A 21,253-nucleotide genomic window follows, 5' to 3' on the forward strand; every position below is an offset into this window, starting at 1 on the left:
GTTTTGATAGATAACAAATTAGATGTATGTATCCTTTTTAAGAGAGCCATTGAAAGAATGGGCATTCTCGATGATGCTAATAAGAGAAGAGCTATACTCTGGACACTCAATAGGGCCCCAGCGCAGAATTTGAGGACAATAAAACTGGCAATTCAGGCAAAACTATACGATTACTTGGTAGCCTTCCATGTCATGGACTGCCCAACTTCTTATAACGCTATTCTCGGCCAAGATTGGTTGCATATCATGAGAATTGTCGTTTCAACCAACCATCGATTGCTTCGTTATCCAACCTCAATCAAAATCTTCAAGAGGTAGAACAAAGAAGGCAGGGAAGTTGGATGATCAATGACAGGAAGGGGAACCCCTACCATTGAGAGACAAGTTCTTCATAGGCCCCTCCAAATCATCTAGGCTAACACATGTTCGAAGTATATATGGTTTAATTTTCTTCTTGGGATAATGTAGGTCATCCATTCTAAACTCAATCGCAACGCCACCATCTGCGCGAAGATAAGTCTATGGAGAACTCATTTCCTTAACGCCCCGCCATAGGCTATTTGTCAAAGATGATCCCTAATGTAATACTTAAATCATATTTTCTTAGAATTGCACTAGTGATTTGATTCTCCTTCTGAGAGATATAGAGGCAATCCTTCTCGGATTCAATCACACTCTCTTGTCAAACAATTCTATTTCCTTTATCGATAATGAAATTTCAAAGTTTGTTTTTTTTACTAACCATGTTTAGTTTTTCTGTTTTGTTGTTCTTGTTGTTGTAGGGAACACCCCAACTGTTTAAGTAAAGTACAACTTTGAAACTTTGCATGAAAGTAACATCGTCATTTTAGTCTCTTTTAGCCCATCCCGTAAGTTCGGTTAGTAGCTTAGGAGACTTAAGTCGTAATAAGTGTGGCTATAATCGGCATGCTATGGGCACGCGCATATGGCACCTTGACCTGAAGTTTAGTGCACAATTCGGCCTCCAGAAGTTTATGCAACCAGAATGGTTATGGGTTATAATAGTCAAACCTGGGCTCTAAGCCATTCGGGGGAATAGTCGAAAGGGCAATCTGGAAATCATCTGAGGGTGGCTCTGAACTTTAATCCTAAATACGACTACTTTTATTCTAGACCAACATACAAAGTCTAGGGTTCTCTTAGACATCATGTGTCCAACAGGTCCAAATAAGGTATCCAGACTAGGCAATCCCTTAGATGATTTTATTCCAATGGAGCTTAGATACGCAGAAATGCTTTGGCCAAGTTAACCAAGGTAGTCTGATAAAAAATGCTAAGGTCTGATGAATAGAATTTGACAAATTGATTTTAAAGGTGTTTCCGACCGACATGTAGGCAATCAAGTCCACAAAGAACTTTCATTTGAGAGGCACTAGGGATGAACAAGCAACTGAAACTAAGGAAGAAACCTTCTTTAAGTATCACATTGCGTTTATCAAGACCTTTAACCACAAATTGGGGGCAAGAAGAATAAATGAAAACATATAACACTCCTCATCAATGATAAATCAAATAACATGTTGTACAGTTCATCGATACGATACTACACTCAACATCGCAAGTGCATAACTTTTCAAAAATAGCCGAGCAATTAAGTTGGATACGTTACCAGAAAATAGTCAGTTGTATTGGTAGTTGATAGTGGCTGCACTGTTTGAAGCTCGTCTTGCTGATTTCTTAGTAGAAACAACTGGAAGTGAATGTACTGCCAAATAGAAAATTTAAATTAAACATTCACACCAACATAATCCCAACACATTTCAATCAGCCCATAACAATTATGGTTTATTCACTTTGTAAAGTCTAGTTTTAAGTATTTGGCTTTCTTTGTCAAATATTGTAATTAAACCTCACACATGCTCAATCTAGCTTTAGAATATACTTAGATTATGGGATGTTGCTGCTGGAGTAAATGTTAAAGATGTGACACTTTTCACCTCAACAGGTTTGTTCATGCATGTGCATTTCATATTTATATTTGTGTTGCATTCTATCTAGTTTGATTGTCTAGTCAGTTCTGCGCATTGACTTCCAGTTGTCTAGGCACACAAATTAAGACAGCCCGCATGGGCTAACTAACACCTTCTGCTGGTAGTCAGTTTTTGGCCATTGATTTGCCTAGATTTCTTTTACAGCCGACAAGTGTCCTTGAGACAAGTTGGCTAAAGGAAAATCTGATTTTCTTAAGTATATTTGTTCCCTAGGGTTTCAATTTGTTCTTGGAGGTTTAGAATTTATTTTTAGAGAGAGAGAGAGAGAGAGTTACCTTAAAGGCTTTGAGTTTGCATATTCTCCATTTATAAAACCCTAACTACCAAACCTTTCCCATGCATTAAACACCCAATCATTGTGCATTAGGGCTGCATTGTTTTAAGGTTTTTCATTAAAGTCTTGTTCTCATTTTAAACATTAAATCCATTTTAGAACAAACTTTTGGATTCAAGTTAGATTCTTCCTTCAACTGTTTGATTGGTCCAACTGGTCATTTGAATCTAGATTTCACATGTATATCATAAAATCATATCATATCATTGATCGTGTTGATCTCGGTGCCACAAGATGATGACTTGAGGAGGAGCTGCCATTTCGTGAAGACTGAAGCAGTTCATCTCATGTAAGGTAGGGTTGCACAAAGGTAAAGCTGCTCTATAGATAGGGATATAGGAATTGAGCTTATGTGATCTTTGTATGAACCTTTGTTTACACTAGTGGATTGGACTCAGTGAAGAGTCCCTGGTTTTTTTAACCCAAAGGTGGGTTTTTCCCGCAAAAAATATCTTGTGTTCAAGTTTTTTTTTTTTTTCTATCACATATCTCACATACACATACATGATACATATATCTGTTGAATATTTAAATGGTATGTGCTCATAATCTTGTCCACTTGACTCATTAATTACTTGCAACGAACTGCAGCCTTGCTGACTAGAATAGTTTTTGTTGACTCATTAATTACTTGTAATAAACTGCAGCCTTGCTGACTAGAATAGTTTTGGGAATTGAAATTGGTAATTGAATCTTTGATTTATTGACTAACAAATCTATCTTAGTTCGCGGGCTTGACTAGTCAGTCTTGCGGATTACAATTTTTATACACAGGATAATCAACCTGGTGCCAATTTCAATTGCTATTAGAGCCTTGCTCTAGATATACTTAGAGTGATATCTGGGATTTGCTGCTATTTGGTGGAATCTCACCATGGACCGTGATCATGTCAGTGGCTCGTGTAATACACCTCCATTCTTCCTCTTCCTCTTCGTCTTCGTCTTCTTCTTCTTCTAATCCTTGTCCTCATCCTCGTCCTCATCCTTTTAAGGTGGTTCTAAGGACTGTCAATTGGAATAGTCACTTAGATGTATGTTTTCCTCTTATTCTTATCGTCTTCGTCCTCCTCCTCCTCCTCACTTAGATGTATGTTTTCCTCTTCTTCTTCTTCTAGTCCTTGTCCTCATCCTACTCGTCCTCCTTGTCCTCATCCTCTTCGTCCTCGTCCTCCTTTACATCATACCCAACTCTAGCACACCCAACTCTTAGAGGAAGAGGAAGAGGAAGAGGAAGAGGAAGAGGAAGAAGAAGAAGAAGAAGAGGAGGAGGAAGAGGAAGAAAAAGAAGAAGAAGAAGAAGAATTTTATATGAGCAAATGAGGAAGTGGGTTTTAAGGTGGTTCTAAAGACTGTCGATTGGAATAGTCTCTTAGATGTATGTTTTCCTTCTCCTCCTCCTCCTCCGCCACTTCCACTTCCTCTTCCTCTTCCTCTACATCATACCCAACTCTAGCACACCCGACTCTTATAGTAGTTTTCCACACAATTGGAGTATGATGCTTGCACATTTGGTTAGGCTCGCACATATTGGTCACGTAATAAGTGTAGTACTTCTCTGAGCAGTTCATCCTATATCAAGAGATGTTCAGCTTCATGGATTAGGCCCTTTAATCATATTGGAGGACTCAAAACGTCACTTAAAGTGCTCAAATGAGAATGACTTCTTCGTGAAAGTTTTTCGAATTTGTGTCTAGTAAAGAGCTTCCCAATAAATGCATAGTTGGACTTCTAGCTTCTATGAATGGAAGAAGAGCCGAGAGCAATGAGAGGGAGTAATAACCTGCAGTAAATGTTGACAAAAATATAAAAGGAGGAATTTATCACAAAAGAAATTATGCAAGTAATAAAAGAAAAGGATCAAAAAAGCTCACCTACCACAAGCAAGTTGTGGCTTCCAAATAATTTGAAGACTTGGAATTCCAGCTTTTATAATAGCATCTCTACCAATCACCCAATTGCCTTGAGTTACCCTCCACTTCAGAAAAACTTCTCCAGCAGTCCACAAAATGGGAAGCGATTGGTTTGAAGGCGGATGCCCCTTCAACAATTACAAGGGCTTGCACCTACTTGAAGCCCAACAAATAAGGGGGCCCATGTGAAGCCCAAATTTGTCTAACATGTGAGCTGTTCACCAGCTCTCCCAGTTCCTCAACCACGTGGCTTTTTGTGAGCCTTTGAGTTCAATTTTTTTTTAATTCAATGGCTAGGATAATCTAACTCAAAAAAATTAAAAAAAAAACATAAAAATTACAAAGTTCACATGTTAATAATCTTACAAAGTTCAATAGACTTGCAAATTAAACATTTACAATTGCACAAAAATCTACGGCAATAATGATATGTGGGGATAAGACGAAGAAAACATTAAAAATTTTAAAAATATGTTTGTGAATAGTAATTGCCTTGCCCTTGCCCTTCTTATTTCCAAACGGGTGGACTTGCACAAAGATGATTACTGCTTCGAGTGAAAAGTAAGGGCAATTTTATTGCCCTTGCCCTCAAATTGCCATTGCCCTTCACGAATTGGTGGAGATTTTTCAGCTTTTTTTTCCTTTGTTTGAGTTCTCATTTTTCATGTCTTTCAAACACTTTAGTTTAGGTATTTTGTTACAATGAGTACGAATACCTTGGTCGCACTATTTCGTCGTGCAAATGTTTGCTTCTTGGCGTTTGCCCAAGCACGTAGGGGTGATGAAGATTTCATCCCCCAAACTTTATCGCAACGAAATTTCTCTTTGCGCGACAAGTGGGATTTTCTTAAGAAAATACTTTTTTGTAGTAGTGAGAACCTTGATTGATGCACAATTGAATTATGCAACCACTGAGAAATAATTTTTGGCAGTTATGTTTGAATTGGAAAAATTCCGATCATCATTGGTTGGAGGAAAGGTTATAATTTACATAATCATGTTGCATTGAAATACTTGTTGTCACACGCCCCAACCGGAATGTCCACCTAGATTTCGACTTGAGATGTGATGGCCTACACCATGTGGTTATGTGGAAAATGTGACTAAATTTTGACCTAAAAGTGACTAAAGGCAAGAATGCGCATGTGAGGGGGATTGAACCCAATCACATATGATGTCAGACCATAAGTAAAGTATAGTAAAAGTAAGTAATAATTATCCTCGTCGACAAGAAAGCTCTACCGCTAAATCCTAGAAGGGCAAAAACAAGGGTGAGTGGGCCTAAAAATAAAACTTTGTAAAACCTTTTCAAAAACGTAATAACCCTTCATTGTAAAACAAGTATAGTTACCAAACATACATACTACGTATAGTATGAAAATTATATCGTAAACAGTAATATCTCGAAATGCGATAATTCATAATATTTTCGCGTATAAAACATATAACATCTGGTAATTACAATATCTCGCCTAAACGAGCATATCATATTGAATGCTCATCGACATATGTTGACACACAAGTTCATGTAGAGATATTCTGACATGAATAAGATAGGGTGTAATTATGATTTACGCTCTAGTACTACAATCACGTGAAGACTAGTGCTATGTGCATCACATACGAGTCCTAATTGCCTATAGCAATCTAGGACAGGACTGGCACCTACAATAGATCCAAAGTGAGCGTACGGTGCGTTGTGAACAAACACGTGAAGACTGGCCCTAGCGAGTACTAACATCAGTGCATACGATGAGCAGGTAACGTAAATATGATCATACAACAATAAATCGATAATTCTAGTTGACATAATAATGTTCAATAAAATATTAATCAAGGCCATAAATAAAATCCCATAATAGTATGCATACCTGTGCATCCTGTAGGATTTAGTATAATTTTGTAAATTCTATCATTTTGCTAATTCTTAAAAAATGTTAGTCTAATCTAGGCATACGTAGAAAATTCTTTATAAAATATATATGTGGAAAATAAATAAATATATAATATTTAAAAGCAAAGACCCACTCACAAATCATGTTGTCGAGTTGAACCTGCCTTGCAGGATCGAAGGTCCTTGTGATGCATTTCACCTAGAAACAAAACCATCTACGTAAAAATATAATGTAATAACGTAAATACATGTTTTTGTACAAAGTACGACAAATAAATGAACTATTTTAAAAAGATTTCGAAAAATGAAGGGCAGATTCGGGTTCGGCACATCAAGAAACCTACGCACTGCTATAAGGTGGCTGAATTGGCAACCACGCACTGCATGCGCCACGTGCCAACGAGTACAACAATACTTACCTTCCTCGTGAGTTCCCAAATTTTGTAGGTTTTTGAGCTAACTTCCAGAGCTCATTCTGAGCTTAATTCTTCACCAAACTTGATGATTCAAAAAGGCAATTTGAAGCTAGAAATAACAAAACCATACCAAAGTGGGGCCGAGTTATGGTTGGCGTTGGCCAGAAAAATGGCCTAAAAAAGCTAGGTGGTCACATATTTTACTTCCCAGAAAACTGGGAAAATCTCCCATTCGTCCTATTTGTCCCAAAACCCTACCAAAACATGTCTAAAACCTTAAGATCCTTCACATAAAATGAAAAGTAAGAGAGATCCAGAGGCTTACCCTAATCGAAAAAGTCGGTCAGAGAAGACAATGAACAGTGGTAGCGACCATTGTGCAGTGCAAGGTTTCGTGTCTAGGTTCGAGATCGTTGGTTGTGATCTGAGTTTCTAGATTTGGTGGTTTGCAATAGTGGTGGTGACACTCGTCGGAGAGGCGAGTTGATGACGGTGGTTTGATTTTCAGAGTAGAGAGACAAGAGAGATGGATGATCAAGCTTGAGGCTCTGCCCTTTTTATTCTGACTTTACATATGGATGGTGATTTGCCATGCTACTAATGGGTGTCGTGGTACTCCGGCGAGTAGTGTAGTGGTGGCTCGGCATCTTTGGACTAACATAGAGGGAGAGTGTTAAAGAGACTTTCAGAAAAAGATAGTTTAAGATGAGAGAGGAGGTCTGAGAGGTCTTGAAAGGGTAGGACACAGGGACAAGAGGGAATGGGGTGTGGGCCCTACTTGGCACACAGCCCAAAGCCACAAGGGAAAAAAACATAAAAATATCTCCCATAAACATGAAATTACCAAATCGCCCTTCACGTTTGTAGTTTGTAAATTTTTCATCGTAACTCCGAATTTGATTCCGCTTGCTCCTACGTGTTCGTACTATCAAGTATTTCACGAATACAGTAAAATAATAGTTCGTACGCATCACGAAAGGATGGTCCATGGAAGTCAACAATCTTGCCTCTAGGGTATTGTGGTCAATTCACTCCTTTAGAAATAAAACATAGTAAAATTAGGGATGGGTCCTAACATGTTGTCTAAGAAGGATAAAATTAGGGATGGGTCCTAACACTTTGTCTAAGAAGGATGCTAAGCCTCATTTTATTCCTTGGGTGCTTCTTTTACAAGAATTTGAATTGGAGATTCAAGATCAGAAGGGTAGCAAGAATGTTGTAGCTGATCATTTATCGTGATTAATCACTCCAAGTATTGCTGAAGAGGATTCGCTCCTACTAAATGAGAGTTTTGAAAGATTTTAAAAGATTTATAAACCCATCATGGAGTTTAAAGGAGTTCCATACACTCGATGCAAATTTTGGGTGAAATCATTAGAAATCTTAGGGGTTGATGTCTGATTTCTTAAAGTTTAAAAACGCTGAAAAATCTCTCTAAATTCAATACAATACTTTATTTTTTAAAATACTTTACAATCCATTCATAATTGTACACATTTGGAGTTTTATGAACTACTTTAAAATCTAGAATGAATACACTCCAATTTATGTAGAGTTTTATAAACTCTTTTAAAATCTTTATTGCATACTCGTGGACTTCCATGATCAATTAAAATCTTGATTGAATACATATGAATTTGTAAACTCTTTTAAACTCCTAATCTTAATTTCTATGTGGTAGAGGCATTACAACCAAGTTGTCTTTCCTCGATGTGGGAAAACTTCCCTTTTGTAGAATTCATGTAAACCTTCTTCTTGTTCTCATCTGATATAGGATTCTTGTGAGGCGAACATTGTACAAACAAGCTAAATACTACAACAATAACAACAAAAACAAAGAATTTTTCCACTAAGTGGGGTCGGTTGAGGGGAAGGGGGAGTTCAATTAAGCCACACAATGGATAACGTAATTTGGTATCTAATTCGTTATCCACAAAATTCGAATATAAGACCTCTCAATTAGAAGTGAAGAGGAATAGTAGGCCGTAATGATGATTGGCCTATTCTTACCTTATTAAACATGAAAAAAATTCTTATTCTTCTCCATTTATAGGAGAGAGACTTTAATTATGAATCTTGTTGATAACGAGTTCGATTTCAATTTATTTCTTTGTTTTTCAATATATAAAAAATGAAAATACCACTATGGCCCTTCGGCCAGGCCCATTATTTCATTTTTTCCAATTGGATGAAATTCAATTTATCATAGTTGGGCTGAGCTGTAATACTGGGTTGTTGGACCGTTATAATTCCCATTTCAGTTTGATGATTGTCATATATGTATACCGTGCAATTTCTGCCAGAAACAAATTTTCACTCGTTGTTCGTTTGACAACCAAGTACCTGTCCATTTCTGTCATTTACAATTTTCTAACTACCAAAATTATCTGTGAATGTGCCGTGATCACGCACAAGTACTTTGCTTTCTACCTTTCTGTATAACAACCTACCCGCCTCCTCCTCTCTATCTCTCATATAAATAGAGCAGTCTCTGCAGCACCACAAAAAACAAGACCAGCTAAGCCACAAACTTATATCAACTATGGTAGGAAACCTCAAAACCCAAACCCCAACCCACCATGTCGCCGTCTTGGCCTTCCCCTTCGGAACCCACGCAGGCCCTCTCCTCAGCCTTGTCGTCAGACTTGCTGCTGCCGCTCCACACGTGGTCTTCTCCTTTATTGCCACTTCTAAAGTCAACACCTCCCTCTTCTCCAAATCACCGTCTTCGAGCCTCCTCCACAATGTGAAAGCTCACGACATACCTGATGGGTTGCCCGAGGGTTTCGTGCCCCCTCGTAACCCTGAGGTGGCTATTGGGTTTTTCTTTAAGGCGGCGCCAGCGAACTTTATGAGGAGTCTAAAAGATGCCGAGGCGGCTACGGGGTTGAAGATCGGGTGTTTGGTGTCGGATGCGTTCTTCTGGTTTTTAGGAGATATGGCGGAGGGGATGAAAGTCCCTTGGGTGCCGGTATGGACGGGTGGACCACGTTCGCTGCTTGTTCATGTTGAGACAGACTTCATACGGCATAGGCTTGGAACCAGCCGTAAGGATTCATTTGCTATTTGGAAACTTCACAATTATGTTGTGCTTGCACATTTTTATTTTTTTGCATCTTACAACCATTTTGAAATTTAGGATAAATGCCATGCATTTGTACTTAACTAAATATGGACATAAGAATCCAACCAAAAAAATATGTACATAAGAAATTAAATGTATTTATTCTGTGCATGTATGCTAGTTGACTTGGTTGAAAAAATTCACTGAAGACTCAATTATATTTTAGTAATATTAGGGAGACTAAATTTGTAGATCAAATTTTATAAACTAAATGACATGGAAGTTGATAATTAGATTATTACTTAATCGTTGATAAACATGCTCATTTTTTATTGGTGACATCTCATTTGGTTTGTTAATTTAGTCTACAAATTTAGTTTTCCTAGCATTACTCATTATTTTTCTCTTGATTTCTTTCTAATTCTAGTCCAAAGAGTACGAATTTGCCACATATGCGTATAATTTATACACATTCTTAGTTTGTTTGTAAGCTTGGGAAATGAAAAATAGAAAAATTTAACTCCATTTGTATTAACAATTTCAACAATAAATTTAATAGTCAACTATAAAATAGAAATATTAATTCTACATATTGTCCACGATCTGTGTCTATAAAATAGAAATACTAATTTGAGTATGTTTGGGGAACACCATGAGATGATGTTGCAATGAGAAAATTTTTATTGTGACGGAAACACGGATGGTACACCACATGTTTTTATATAATTGATGGAAAATTTTATTTTTTAAGTTATTAACTTTCTAACACACAAATCTTACTATTTGTCTAGTGACACATGATATACCACCTTATGTACTGGTCACACTGAAAAATCTCTACCTTGCACCATCATGTCTTCCTCCTCCTCTTCGCCTCTGGTCCCAACCTATATATTGGAATCATTGTATACACATTTGATTAAGGAATAATATTTCTACAGTTCCGGGCCTAGTTTCTATTTATCAAAGATTTTCTTCCCCACTCAATTTTCTATATTTCAACCACTTTGTACAATATACACCGACAACTTTGTTATATTCATGTAGTCCACCATTCATTGTTATTCTTCTGAATTTGTAGGTTCTTCTATAACTCATAAATTCATTGGTTGCTTATATTAATTATTTTCATCTTCTAAGAAGATCGTTGAATATTGATAAATTATTATAATATTTTAATTCATTTCAGGAGATGGAAAACAATGTCTTGACTTCCTTCCTGGCTTTTCAAAAGTTAAAATACCTGACCTACCCGAAGGAGTAGTAGAAAACTTGGAGTCACCCGTTGGAAGCCTATTATACCAAATGGGACAAACGCTTCCAAAAGCAACTGCAGTTGCCATAAACTCCTTTGAAGAACTGGAACCTGAAGTTGTGAATCTGCTCAAATCAAGATTCCAAAAGTTCCTCAACGTTGGACCCTTTAGTTTAATAGCATCATCCCCGTCCCCGCCATTGATCAAAGATGATAGTGGTTGCTTAGAGTGGCTGGACAAGCACAAGCCTGCGTCTGTTGCATATATTAGCTTTGGAAGTGTAGTAACACCACCACCTCACGAGCTGGCAGCATTTGCTCAAGCGTTAATAGAAAGTGGGTTTCCATTTATTTGGTCATTTAGGGGCAACATAGAGGATGTGTTGCCCAAGGGGTTTAACAAAAGTGGCCTAAATGGAAAAATAGTTCCATGGGCACCACAAGTGCAAGTCTTGGGGCATGTCTCGACTGGGGCTTTCGTGACGCATTGTGGGTGGAATTCAATTTTGGAGAGCATTGTTGGCGGTGTGCCAATGATTTGCAGGCCATTTTTCGGGGACCAAAAGCTAAACATGAACACTGTAGAGGCTGTGTGGGAAATTGGAGTGGGGGTTGAAGGAGGGGTCATTACAAAAGACGGAGCGATGATGGCCTTGGAACTGACTTTGAAGCATAAAGAAGGCAATAAAATGAGAGAGAAAATCATGGTCCTCAAAAATCTTGCTCGACAAGCTGCTGTAAGTAATGGTAGCTCCCCTCGAGCTTTCAATAACTTGGTGGAGATTGTCACAAAATAATGTAAAAGTTTGTTAAAAAGCTTCGAGAGCACTGTAATATTTGTTTCAATAACTATGGTTTTCTTTTGAGATTGTCACAAAATAATGTAAAATAATGTAGCCCGGTTTTCTTTCTCTATATGAACAGGCACTAGTCAGGCGGCGGGTAAGGCCTAGCACCTGGGTGTCTAGGCAGCACCTAAGTCGGGAGGCTTAATCGTTTTTTTTTAATTAAATTTATTATATAACATATAAATAAATGTCTATTTATACTTAAAAAAATACGTAATTGTGTGATACATAAATTGCAAAATAAAATAGCATATAACACTAGTAGAAAAAACAACTTGCGTGACCATATTTTGCGCGACGAAGAAGATTTTGTCGCATAAGTGTAACTTGCACAACGGAAACATACTTAGGTCGCGCAAACATCGGAAGAATTCAAAAAAAAAAAAAAAAACACTTTGTGAAACGAATACTATTTGTTCGTCGCTCAAGAAAAGGCGGGTAAATAAAATTTGGCTCCAAAAGTTTGCGCAATGAGTTTTTCTACATATTCGTTGCGCAAAGTGTTGCTGAACATGGTCAGCCACGCATTAAACGCTCCCATTTATATCGCGAATTTATAACACACTTTGTGCGACCAAGGATTCGTCGCGCAAAGTGTGTCGTGTATTATATAAACATAGTTTCAGAACCCTATTTTGTAAAGGTTTTGTTTCAGTTTTAGATGCAACGAAAAGTTAGGAGGGAGAAGGCTCTCATGAAGGGAAAGGTAAAAAAAAAAATTATTGTTCAATTAATTGTTCTACATTTGATATGGTTTAAATTTTTGTGGTAGGAAAAAAAATGAAGAAAGCTGTGTTGACAATAGAGAGGTAACAACATAAGTGTTTGCCCTTGTTTGATGACAAAAGTTCGGCTGAAGCTTCCACCGAACTTAGGTTCGATATAGGGGGATTAGTGCGGAAGTAGTGTTCTACCGAGTTTAAGTCTTGGAAAATGGTGCCTGTGGACTTGAAGAACTCCATGATGCAGGAGTTATCGGTAAGTTTGTATTAAAGAATGTGAAATTGTTTTTATTTAAAAAAAATATTTTTGCGATAGCTAATTTAATTATATTGCCATTACAGGTTGTTTGGGATGTTGACGAAACCGATGAGAAGCAGCAGAAGTATGTGGACAACCTTTTCAAGATGCAGTTCCGGCAATCGAAGTTCAATGTACAGCAGGCTGCAGAGCGTGCACGAGTTGACGATGCTGCTACTGATGACCAAGAGGAAGAGTGAACTTATTTGGTTTTTATTTTTATTTTTTACTATTAAATAAGATTTATTTGAATTTTATGTTGGACTTTATTTTTAAAATTTATGTTACATGGATGGCTTAAAGTTTACATTAGTTATAATATATATTTTTGTTAATAAATTAGTTTTAATAAATATTTTGGTATTATATAATTTGGTTTGATAATTTTAATTGGATAAAAAAATTTACATTAGTTAGAAGGAAAATTGAAAAAAAATAAGAAAAAAAATAATGCAACTTGCACTATGAATATAGTATTTATCGTGCAAATAGTTTACATTATTAAATTATAAAGAAAACGAAAACGAGAATTTTGCAAAAAAATAAAAAATAAATAAATGGCACTTGCGCGACGAATGTATATTTTGTCGTGCAAAAATAACTTGCGCGATGAATTCTATGTTCGTTGTGCAAAGGGCTTTTCCCAAAAGTAATCTTTACAACGTGACTTTAGCCGCAGAAGCAGAAAACTGCAGATTTCGCCTCTATAATTTTTTCCCTTCATTTTGCTTCAATTCAAAATACATCGTTCCCATTTTCTCTCAATTTCTTCCTCTAATACTTCGTCCATCTAAATCTCTATCTTCTCTAGGTTGATCGAGCTATTTCAGTGTGTTTGGTTAGGGTTTTTGTTATTTTCATTTAAAATTATCAATGTCAATTCATAGTAACACCATAAAATTTGTTGTGTATAGGAATATTGTGCGTGACTAGTGCTCGGTGAATAACAATTTCGAAGGTATTTTCTTCGTTTTAATTTTTTTAAACATAAATTAGTTAAATTATATTGAAATTATGTTGTTATGTTGAATTGTATATGTACAAATTTGTATGTGACGTACAAGTATGAGTTGTGATGTAAGGATTTAATTGTAATTAACTTTGTACTTGTCTTTTTTTATTAAAACTTAGTTTCTTGTTTGAGGATTAGTTGGATGTCACGCATGGATGTGAAAGCATGACTGCGGTCCAATCGACTCTTAAATTGTGCCATTATTTGGACAATTTGGGAATGCAAAGTTATGACGCGCAATTTATGGTTAAAAGATTAGGTTTCGGTCGTAGGGATTTCGGTGTCATCTCTATACATTCTTCAGGTGGCACATAGGTATTTCATATCTATGTCGTGCACTTGAAGAACTTTACAGAGATGCTGTCGAAATTTCTCCACCTAAAATCTAATCTGAAGTAGTCGTAAATTACTTGACATAATTTTGCATTCCCGAATGGGATATGGCCTTTACCGGAGACATAAGGTGACAAGATCATGTTGAAGTTGTTGTGATTGTTGTACTGTTATTGTGGTCACAGGAATGATAGATAGAACGTGGCTACAAAACCCAAATAGATGTGCCAACAAATACTTGAACAAAATCAAGGATTTTATTGACTTTGCACGTACACTCAACTCGGGTGCAACTACAATCTGGTGTCCTTGTAGGAGGTGTAACAATACATTAAGGGAAACTATTAAAAATGTTTGATTTCATTTAGTAAGGAATGGAATGGTAGAGACCTATAATATTTGGAACCATCACGATGAACAATTAGACAATGCTTCGTATTCAAATGTGACAAGAGTGGGCAATGTTGAACCTAATATGGATCATAATGAACAAGTCATGGAAATCTTAAATGACGTTTTTTCCATTTGCGTCGACAAATACCAATCAGGAAGTGGAAGATGACTTGCCTACACCAATGGATAGTGGAGAATTCAAACAATATGAAAAACTATTAAAAAATGCCAACCAAGAGTTATACTTGAGATGTGAGGGATTTTAGGTTCTCACATCTATTGTGGGATTGATGCACAGGAAAATAAAGTATCGTATGTCGAACTAGTGTTTTGATTACTTTTTGGGAATTTTCAAGAGAATGCTACCAAAGGAAAATTGTTTGCCGAAAGACCATAGAAACGCTTAAAAGGTGTTGAATGGTCTCGAATTGGGTTATGAAAAAATTCACGCTTGCAAAAACAATTTTGTATTGTTCTATAAGGAGATTAAAGCGTTGGATAAATGCCTGTATGCAATGAGTTGAGGTTTAAAATGACATCTCAGAATTGATCGACGAAAATCCCAGAAAAAAGTCATGCGTTATTTGCCTTGGAAACCTAGGTTGTAGTGGTTGTATATGTCAACGCATACTGCCACCAATATGAGATGGCATAAGGAAAGACGAGTAGATCACGATGTGTTGAGGCATCCTGCAGATGTGGAGGCATGGAAAGAGTTTGATTAAACGTTCCTTGTTTTTGCTGCTGATCCTCGGAATGTTAGATTGGGACTTGCCACTGACGGATTCAATCCGTTCGGGATTTTAAACCAACATCACAGCACTTGGCCAATTTTCATATTTCCGGATAATTTGTCGCCATGGAAATGTATGAAAAAAGAATACATGATTATGACTCTATTTATAACTGAGGATCTTGGTAGGTTAATTGATGTATACTTACGGCTGTTGGTGGATGAGCTAAAGGATTTATGGACACACAGTATGCGCACATACGATAAGTGTATTGGCAAGATGTTCACTTTGCGGGCATCAGTGATGTGGACTATGAATGATTTCCCCGCATATGTAATGGTTTCCGGGTGGAGCACTAGGGGTTATATGGCATGCCCTATATGTAAGGAAGATGTAACATCTAGTTGGCACGCTGGAAAAGTTTGTTACCTTGGTTATATGAGATGGTTGGCATGGGACCATGAGTGGCGAGAGAAGACCGAAGAGTTTGATGGGAAAAAAGAGCCTCACCTCAGACCAAGAGAATGGTCTGGTGATCAGATTTTGGAATAGCTTAACCGTATAGATTTTGCTCCGTTCGGAAAAACTGTAAGTAAGACCAGACCTTCTACACATATGAACTGGACGCATAAGTCTATGTTTTTTTAGCTCCAGTATTGGTCGAAACTAAAATTGAGACACAACCTCGATGTTATGCATGTTAAGAAAAATGTATTTGAAACATTGGTCGGCACAATTTTAGATATCGAGGGCAAGACAAAGGACACGATCAAAGCTAGTCTTGATTTGGAATGAATGGGAATACGACGAATTTTATGGCTAAATAGGGACAGTGATAAAGCCAGAAGGGATCTTGCGTTTTTTTCTCCATGAAACCGAATAACAAAAAAGAATTTTAAAGTTTTTATCGTCTGTAAAGTTTTCCATGGGTATGCTTCAAATATAGCATGTTGTGTGAACATTGACAGGAGTAAATTAGCTGGACTAAAGAGTCATGACTACCATGTAACACCTATTTCCTGTTGGTATTCAACATCTCTTGCCAGCCAATGTAGTGAAACCAATCATGTTGTTGTCCAGTTTTTTTTCGCAATTGATGTCAAGATCGTTTTGAAAGACGAACGTTAATCAGTTGGGCCATCACATTGTGAAAGTTCTATGCAAGTTTGAGATGATATTTTCTCCAGCTTTCTTCATAAGTATGATCCATGTGCTGGTTCACCTACCAGATGAGGCATTGCTTGTTGGATCAGTCAACTTTCGATGGATGTATCCAATAGAAAGGTATATAACTCTCGTGATTTTTATTAATTAATATCTTACGATTAGTAAATTTGTATTGTATCGTTTTATTTTGGCAAGCTTCTTAGAGACTTGAAGAAAAGTGTACGAAACAAAGCGAAGCCCGAAGGATCAATTATACAAGCTTGGGTAGCATATGAGGCGCTTACATTTTGTGGAATGTATTTTAAGGATGTGGAGACAACTTTCAATCATCCTCCTCGCAATAATGATGGGTGTTAGAAAGGAGAAACTTTCAGTTTTTGCCCAAATCACTCGACCCTTCAAAGATCCAATATGAGGCGAGTCGTTTTCCAAAAAGGACATGGAAGTAGCACATTGGTTTGTACTCAACAATTGTGACGAGACAATGTCATACCTAGACGAGCATGAAGATATGATGAAGCAGGCACATCCTTCACATTTGCATGCCAAGAAACACCATGAATTGTTTCCATAATGGTTTCTCGATTATGTAATTTTGAAGTGTTTTGTATTGGACATATATATTGTACCAATTATTCTGCTTGAACAAACATATTTAAGTGTTTGTGTAATATTAGGTGAATCAATTGAAAACATCGAATTCCCCAGCGTACAGTGAAGAGTTATATAACTTGGTGTTCGGACCGATTTACGTTGAATAGTTCTCAGGTTGCCATGTTAACGGCGTCAAGTTCTTAGGGGCTGAACGAGATGACAAGTTGTGTACACAAAACAGATGGCAAACTAACAAATGTTGTGCAATTTCTTTACAAAGATTGATGCCAAGTGATCCTACTTAAGTGCTAATGGTTTGATAGAAACCCAAATAGGCTGGGAAGTGTTAAAAGAGATCATGGATTACTATCAGTGAACACTACCAAAACTTGGTATGATGACGACCCTAACATCTTAGCAAACATGGCAAAACAAATTGTGTATATAGAAGACCCTAAAGCCGGGAGGGGTTGGAAAGTTGTTTAGAAGATGGATCATAGGAACGTGTATGCAATACCAGAACAAGACCCAACTGACGATGACATCGACCATGTCATTGACCAACGGCTAGAATCTTCGATAAAAATTGGTGCAAAATGCTCCGAGATACTAATCTTTTCGAAGAACCATTTTAGATAGAAGGAATATCTTCAATTGAAATACCGATTCAATCAATCACAATTGACCTCAGTAATCTTCTGCGCTACTATGATCCAGTGTGCACAAATGATGATAGTGACGTACCTATCGATGATGATGAGGAATGAGACACTGAAAATGATGAAAGCGACAAAAGTGAAAGTTATTATAGTTCGGATGAAGATTAATGCAATTTATTTGTAATTTTTGTTGTAAAATACATTAAATGATTAATGCATTTTATATGTGACTTACTGTCTAAATACATTTGTTTTATTAGTATTTTATAATGAATTGTAATCAAAATTTTGCAAAAAAAAAACCCTTTAAACATAATTGTGCTACGCACAACACTTTTACGTCGGGATTTAATTTTCAGACACTTGCTATGGATGTAAACATTTGGATTAGATTATAAATATAGTCTATCTTTTCGACAAAAGCAAAATTCAGACACTTGTGCCACGAAGATCTAATTTCGTCGTGCAAAGGGTATTTGCACGATGAAATAGTTTTCGTCGCGCAAGTGTCTGAAAATAATGGCGCCTTTTTTTGTGGAAATCCAAAAAAAAATCCCGACAACGAATGGAAGCTTCCGTCACGCACGCTTCTATATACTTATATCGATCATCTTCCTCACCTCTCTCCGTCGCTCACCTCGCCTCGCCTGCAATTGCTCTCCTGTCGTTGTGTCTTCATCACCAAGAGGTAATTTCTTCTTAATTTGCGTCCCCTTTTCTTCAATTTTTTTGGTTTTCTTTGCTTCCAATTTAGATTAGGGTTCTTGATTTTAAATTAGGGGTTAGAATTAGGGCAGTGGGTTGCAATTAGGGTCCTTAAATTAGGGGTTTGAATTAGAGTTGTTCAATTTGGGGGTTTTTTAATGTTAAGTTAGGGGTTCTTCAATTTAATTTAGGATGGACGCCTTTCTCATATAGGATGGAGGCACGGCATAAGGTATATATTAAACCTTTCATTTCCAATTTTAAAATGTCGCTAATAATTTTTTTTTGTTTTGTTTTCGTACTAACATTTTCCTTATCTTTTTCTATTTCAGGAGGGTTCAAAATTCCTGGAGATCGATGTCTTTGCTGACATTTGTGTTCTGCCCAGGGATGAGTTGACCAAGTCCCTTCATGTAATTAATTTCTTATGTATTAAAGATTTATACTAATTATTTCATTTTTTTTGCTATTAATATTCCATGTTTTATTTCACAGGGGACTGTGGTGGAGAAGGGTCAGTCGGTCGTTCAAGAGTCAACCTCCCAACTTCCCCCAGACACGCCGATCGAGTCTATGGATCCCTTTAAGGATACGGGGTTTCACATCCTTACAGAGATGTTGGACCAAACTTTCAGTCGAAGGCTAGGGACATATTGTCAAGGGATGGGAAATGTCAGACGGCAGGAGAGTGGAGCCTCTTGATCCTTGCAGTCGAAGGGTGAGGTTATGACTTTGACACAAGAAGTTGCTAGCCTAAGGAGTGAGCTCCCAACGTACAAGACTCAGATGTCATTGATTGTACAAGCCCTCAGTTTCTCTGGGATCAGTCTCCCCAATTTTTCTGCACCACAACCGTCAGAGCCCTCCACCCCGATCATCCATAACAATCAGACCCGTCGACCTCCAACCTTATCCCCAACCCCACCCCCTTCCAACAGCAAGATTACCAAGCACCTCTGAACGACTTGCCCATAGATTATGCCTCATTTTTTTTGTAGTTTTTTTTTCCGCTTTCTTTTTAAACTTTGTATTTATACGTACATTTTTATTTATATTATAAATAAATTGTTTTTCTATTTATTAATTATTTTTTTTGTCAATTATATGAAATATATATTTTTAATAATATTCTATTTATTAAATTCTTTTTTAATTAAAAATTACACTTGTGTGACGAAGATATGTCGTAGTGCAAAACCACATGAGTCTTACGTGTTTCGTCATGCAAACGTTTTCGAGACGAACCATAGACGTCCCCAGAAATTTCTCATCACAAAGCAAACTTGTACCCTCTTATATCGTGCAACGAAAACCATTGTCATTATACCTTTCTTGCAACGAGCAGTAAAGGGTCGCACAATGGTTTTGCTGCGCAACGAAACTACACTCGTCGTCGCGCGCCTTTCTTCACGACCTTTGCACGACAAATTCTACATAAAGATTTCTGCGTCGCCATAGGTTTTGTGCGACATGTAAATGCTTTGCGCGACAAATACTCCCTTGTCGCGCAAAGTGTTTAATGTAGTAGTGTAAATTTGGATTAAGTACCTAGAACCCTCCAACCTTTTAGTATCATTCCAAATTAGTTTCAACTTTTTTAAACATTCCAAACAAGTGCCTAACCTATTGAAAATACACATCCCTTAAGTCCCAGTTAAACATCTGTTAAAATAACTACGGCTTACTTTGATCCAAAATCAATAGAAGGTCATGGAAGCATAGTCTCCACCAACTAACGGTCAGCACCACCCCCATCTGGCAATCACCTCCAAACCCAAGGCAAAACCACCAAGTCCACCTAGCAACTCAAGCTGCCAACATCGAGAAATAGGTTAAGGAGGTTGCTGAAATAGTATGGACCGCCATGATGCAACCAGCTACCACCATCTTTATTGACCACAAAGAAGAACTAAAAGCTTTATGAGCCGAGATTGCCCTCCTAATATAATTTCTATTTAGATCCATTTTTTATTTAATTCATACCCGTTTGATTGATTAGGTTCCATATTGTATGATTTATGTTTGAAATTTAGGTTTTGAGGCAACTACTATTAATGTTGACCATGATACACTCATTTGGTGGGTTTTGAAATAATTTATGTTTGAAAATTTAACTAGAGTTTAACGGATGTGACATTTCAGTAGGTTAGATACTTGTTTGGAATACTTAAAGATGTTTACACCAATTTGGAATGATACCAAAAGGTTGGGGGGGGCTTTAGGTACTTAATCCTATAAATTATAAAGTATTATAATATATTGAAAACATGGGGAACAAGCATATAATGAGTGTTCATCCAAGTATTTAATAAGTCTCTTACAATTAAAAAAATAAAATGCAAAATGAAAGTTATATGTTTTTTGTCTAAGTAAGAGTCACGACCTAGACGGGTGCCTAGGCAGCTCTAGATGCCCATTCTTAATTTTCAAACATTTAGGGATTCATCAGAGTGTTCGGCAAACCAGCCTATGTTCACAGTAAAGTAGATTAGTCTTATTGATCATAATTTGAGAATGAGCATTCTCATATACATTTCATGAACTCCAACACCAGAAAGAATAAATGCTTACAGCTATACATACATGTTCCGAGAAGTCCTTTAAGAACCCAACACAACTAACACCATCGAGCCACCTTGGAAATAAACATAACTAAAGCACAATCTAATTATTCCAACACTCCCTCAGCTGATGCGAGAAGGATGAAGCAGCAGAGATTGAAGAGAAGGTTTCTAAATCAAGTCTCATATAAGTTGTTGGTTAAGATGTCAGCCAGTTACTTGCTGCTTCTAACAAACATCGTTTGGATATGATATTGGCTTGAACTTTTCCTCGAACAAAATGACAATTAACTTCAATGTGTTTCATTCTTTCATGAAACACAAGATTGGCGGCAATGTGTA

At 37.0% G+C, this 21,253-nt stretch overlaps 2 protein-coding genes across 2 annotated transcripts; both read left to right on the forward strand.

Annotated features, from left to right (window-relative positions):
- Positions 1 to 9,042: 9,042 nt before the first annotated feature.
- LOC126606507 (flavonoid 3-O-glucosyltransferase-like) lies at positions 9,043 to 11,800 on the forward strand. Its single transcript, XM_050273895.1, has 2 exons — positions 9,043 to 9,613; positions 10,820 to 11,800. The coding sequence occupies exons 1-2, from the start codon at positions 9,109 to 9,111 to the stop codon at positions 11,680 to 11,682; spliced, it is 1,368 nt and encodes a 455-aa protein (XP_050129852.1). The 5' UTR covers positions 9,043 to 9,108; the 3' UTR covers positions 11,683 to 11,800.
- A 6,365-nt stretch (positions 11,801 to 18,165) lies between these two features.
- Positions 18,166 to 19,491, forward strand: LOC126609365 (uncharacterized). Its single transcript, XM_050277294.1, has 3 exons — positions 18,166 to 18,333; positions 18,683 to 18,763; positions 18,846 to 19,491. The coding sequence occupies exons 1-3, from the start codon at positions 18,211 to 18,213 to the stop codon at positions 19,050 to 19,052; spliced, it is 411 nt and encodes a 136-aa protein (XP_050133251.1). The 5' UTR covers positions 18,166 to 18,210; the 3' UTR covers positions 19,053 to 19,491.
- Positions 19,492 to 21,253: the final 1,762 nt, after the last annotated feature.

This window comes from Malus sylvestris, chromosome 16 (genome assembly GCF_916048215.2).
Source record: "Malus sylvestris chromosome 16, drMalSylv7.2, whole genome shotgun sequence".
In the NCBI taxonomy this organism is placed as follows: Eukaryota; Viridiplantae; Streptophyta; class Magnoliopsida; order Rosales; family Rosaceae; genus Malus; species Malus sylvestris.

Coding starts and splice junctions, on each gene's coding strand:
- LOC126606507 (XM_050273895.1), top strand. CDS start 9,109: ATGGTAGGAAACCTCAAAACCCAAACCCCAACCCACCATGTCGCCGTC. Junction 9,614..10,819: donor GCATAGGCTTGGAACCAGCC/GTAAGGATTCAT, acceptor AATTCATTTCAG/GAGATGGAAAACAATGTCTT.
- LOC126609365 (XM_050277294.1), top strand. CDS start 18,211: ATGGAAGCTTCCGTCACGCACGCTTCTATATACTTATATCGATCATCT. Junction 18,334..18,682: donor TGTGTCTTCATCACCAAGAG/GTAATTTCTTCT, acceptor TTTCTATTTCAG/GAGGGTTCAAAATTCCTGGA. Junction 18,764..18,845: donor AGTTGACCAAGTCCCTTCAT/GTAATTAATTTC, acceptor TTTATTTCACAG/GGGACTGTGGTGGAGAAGGG.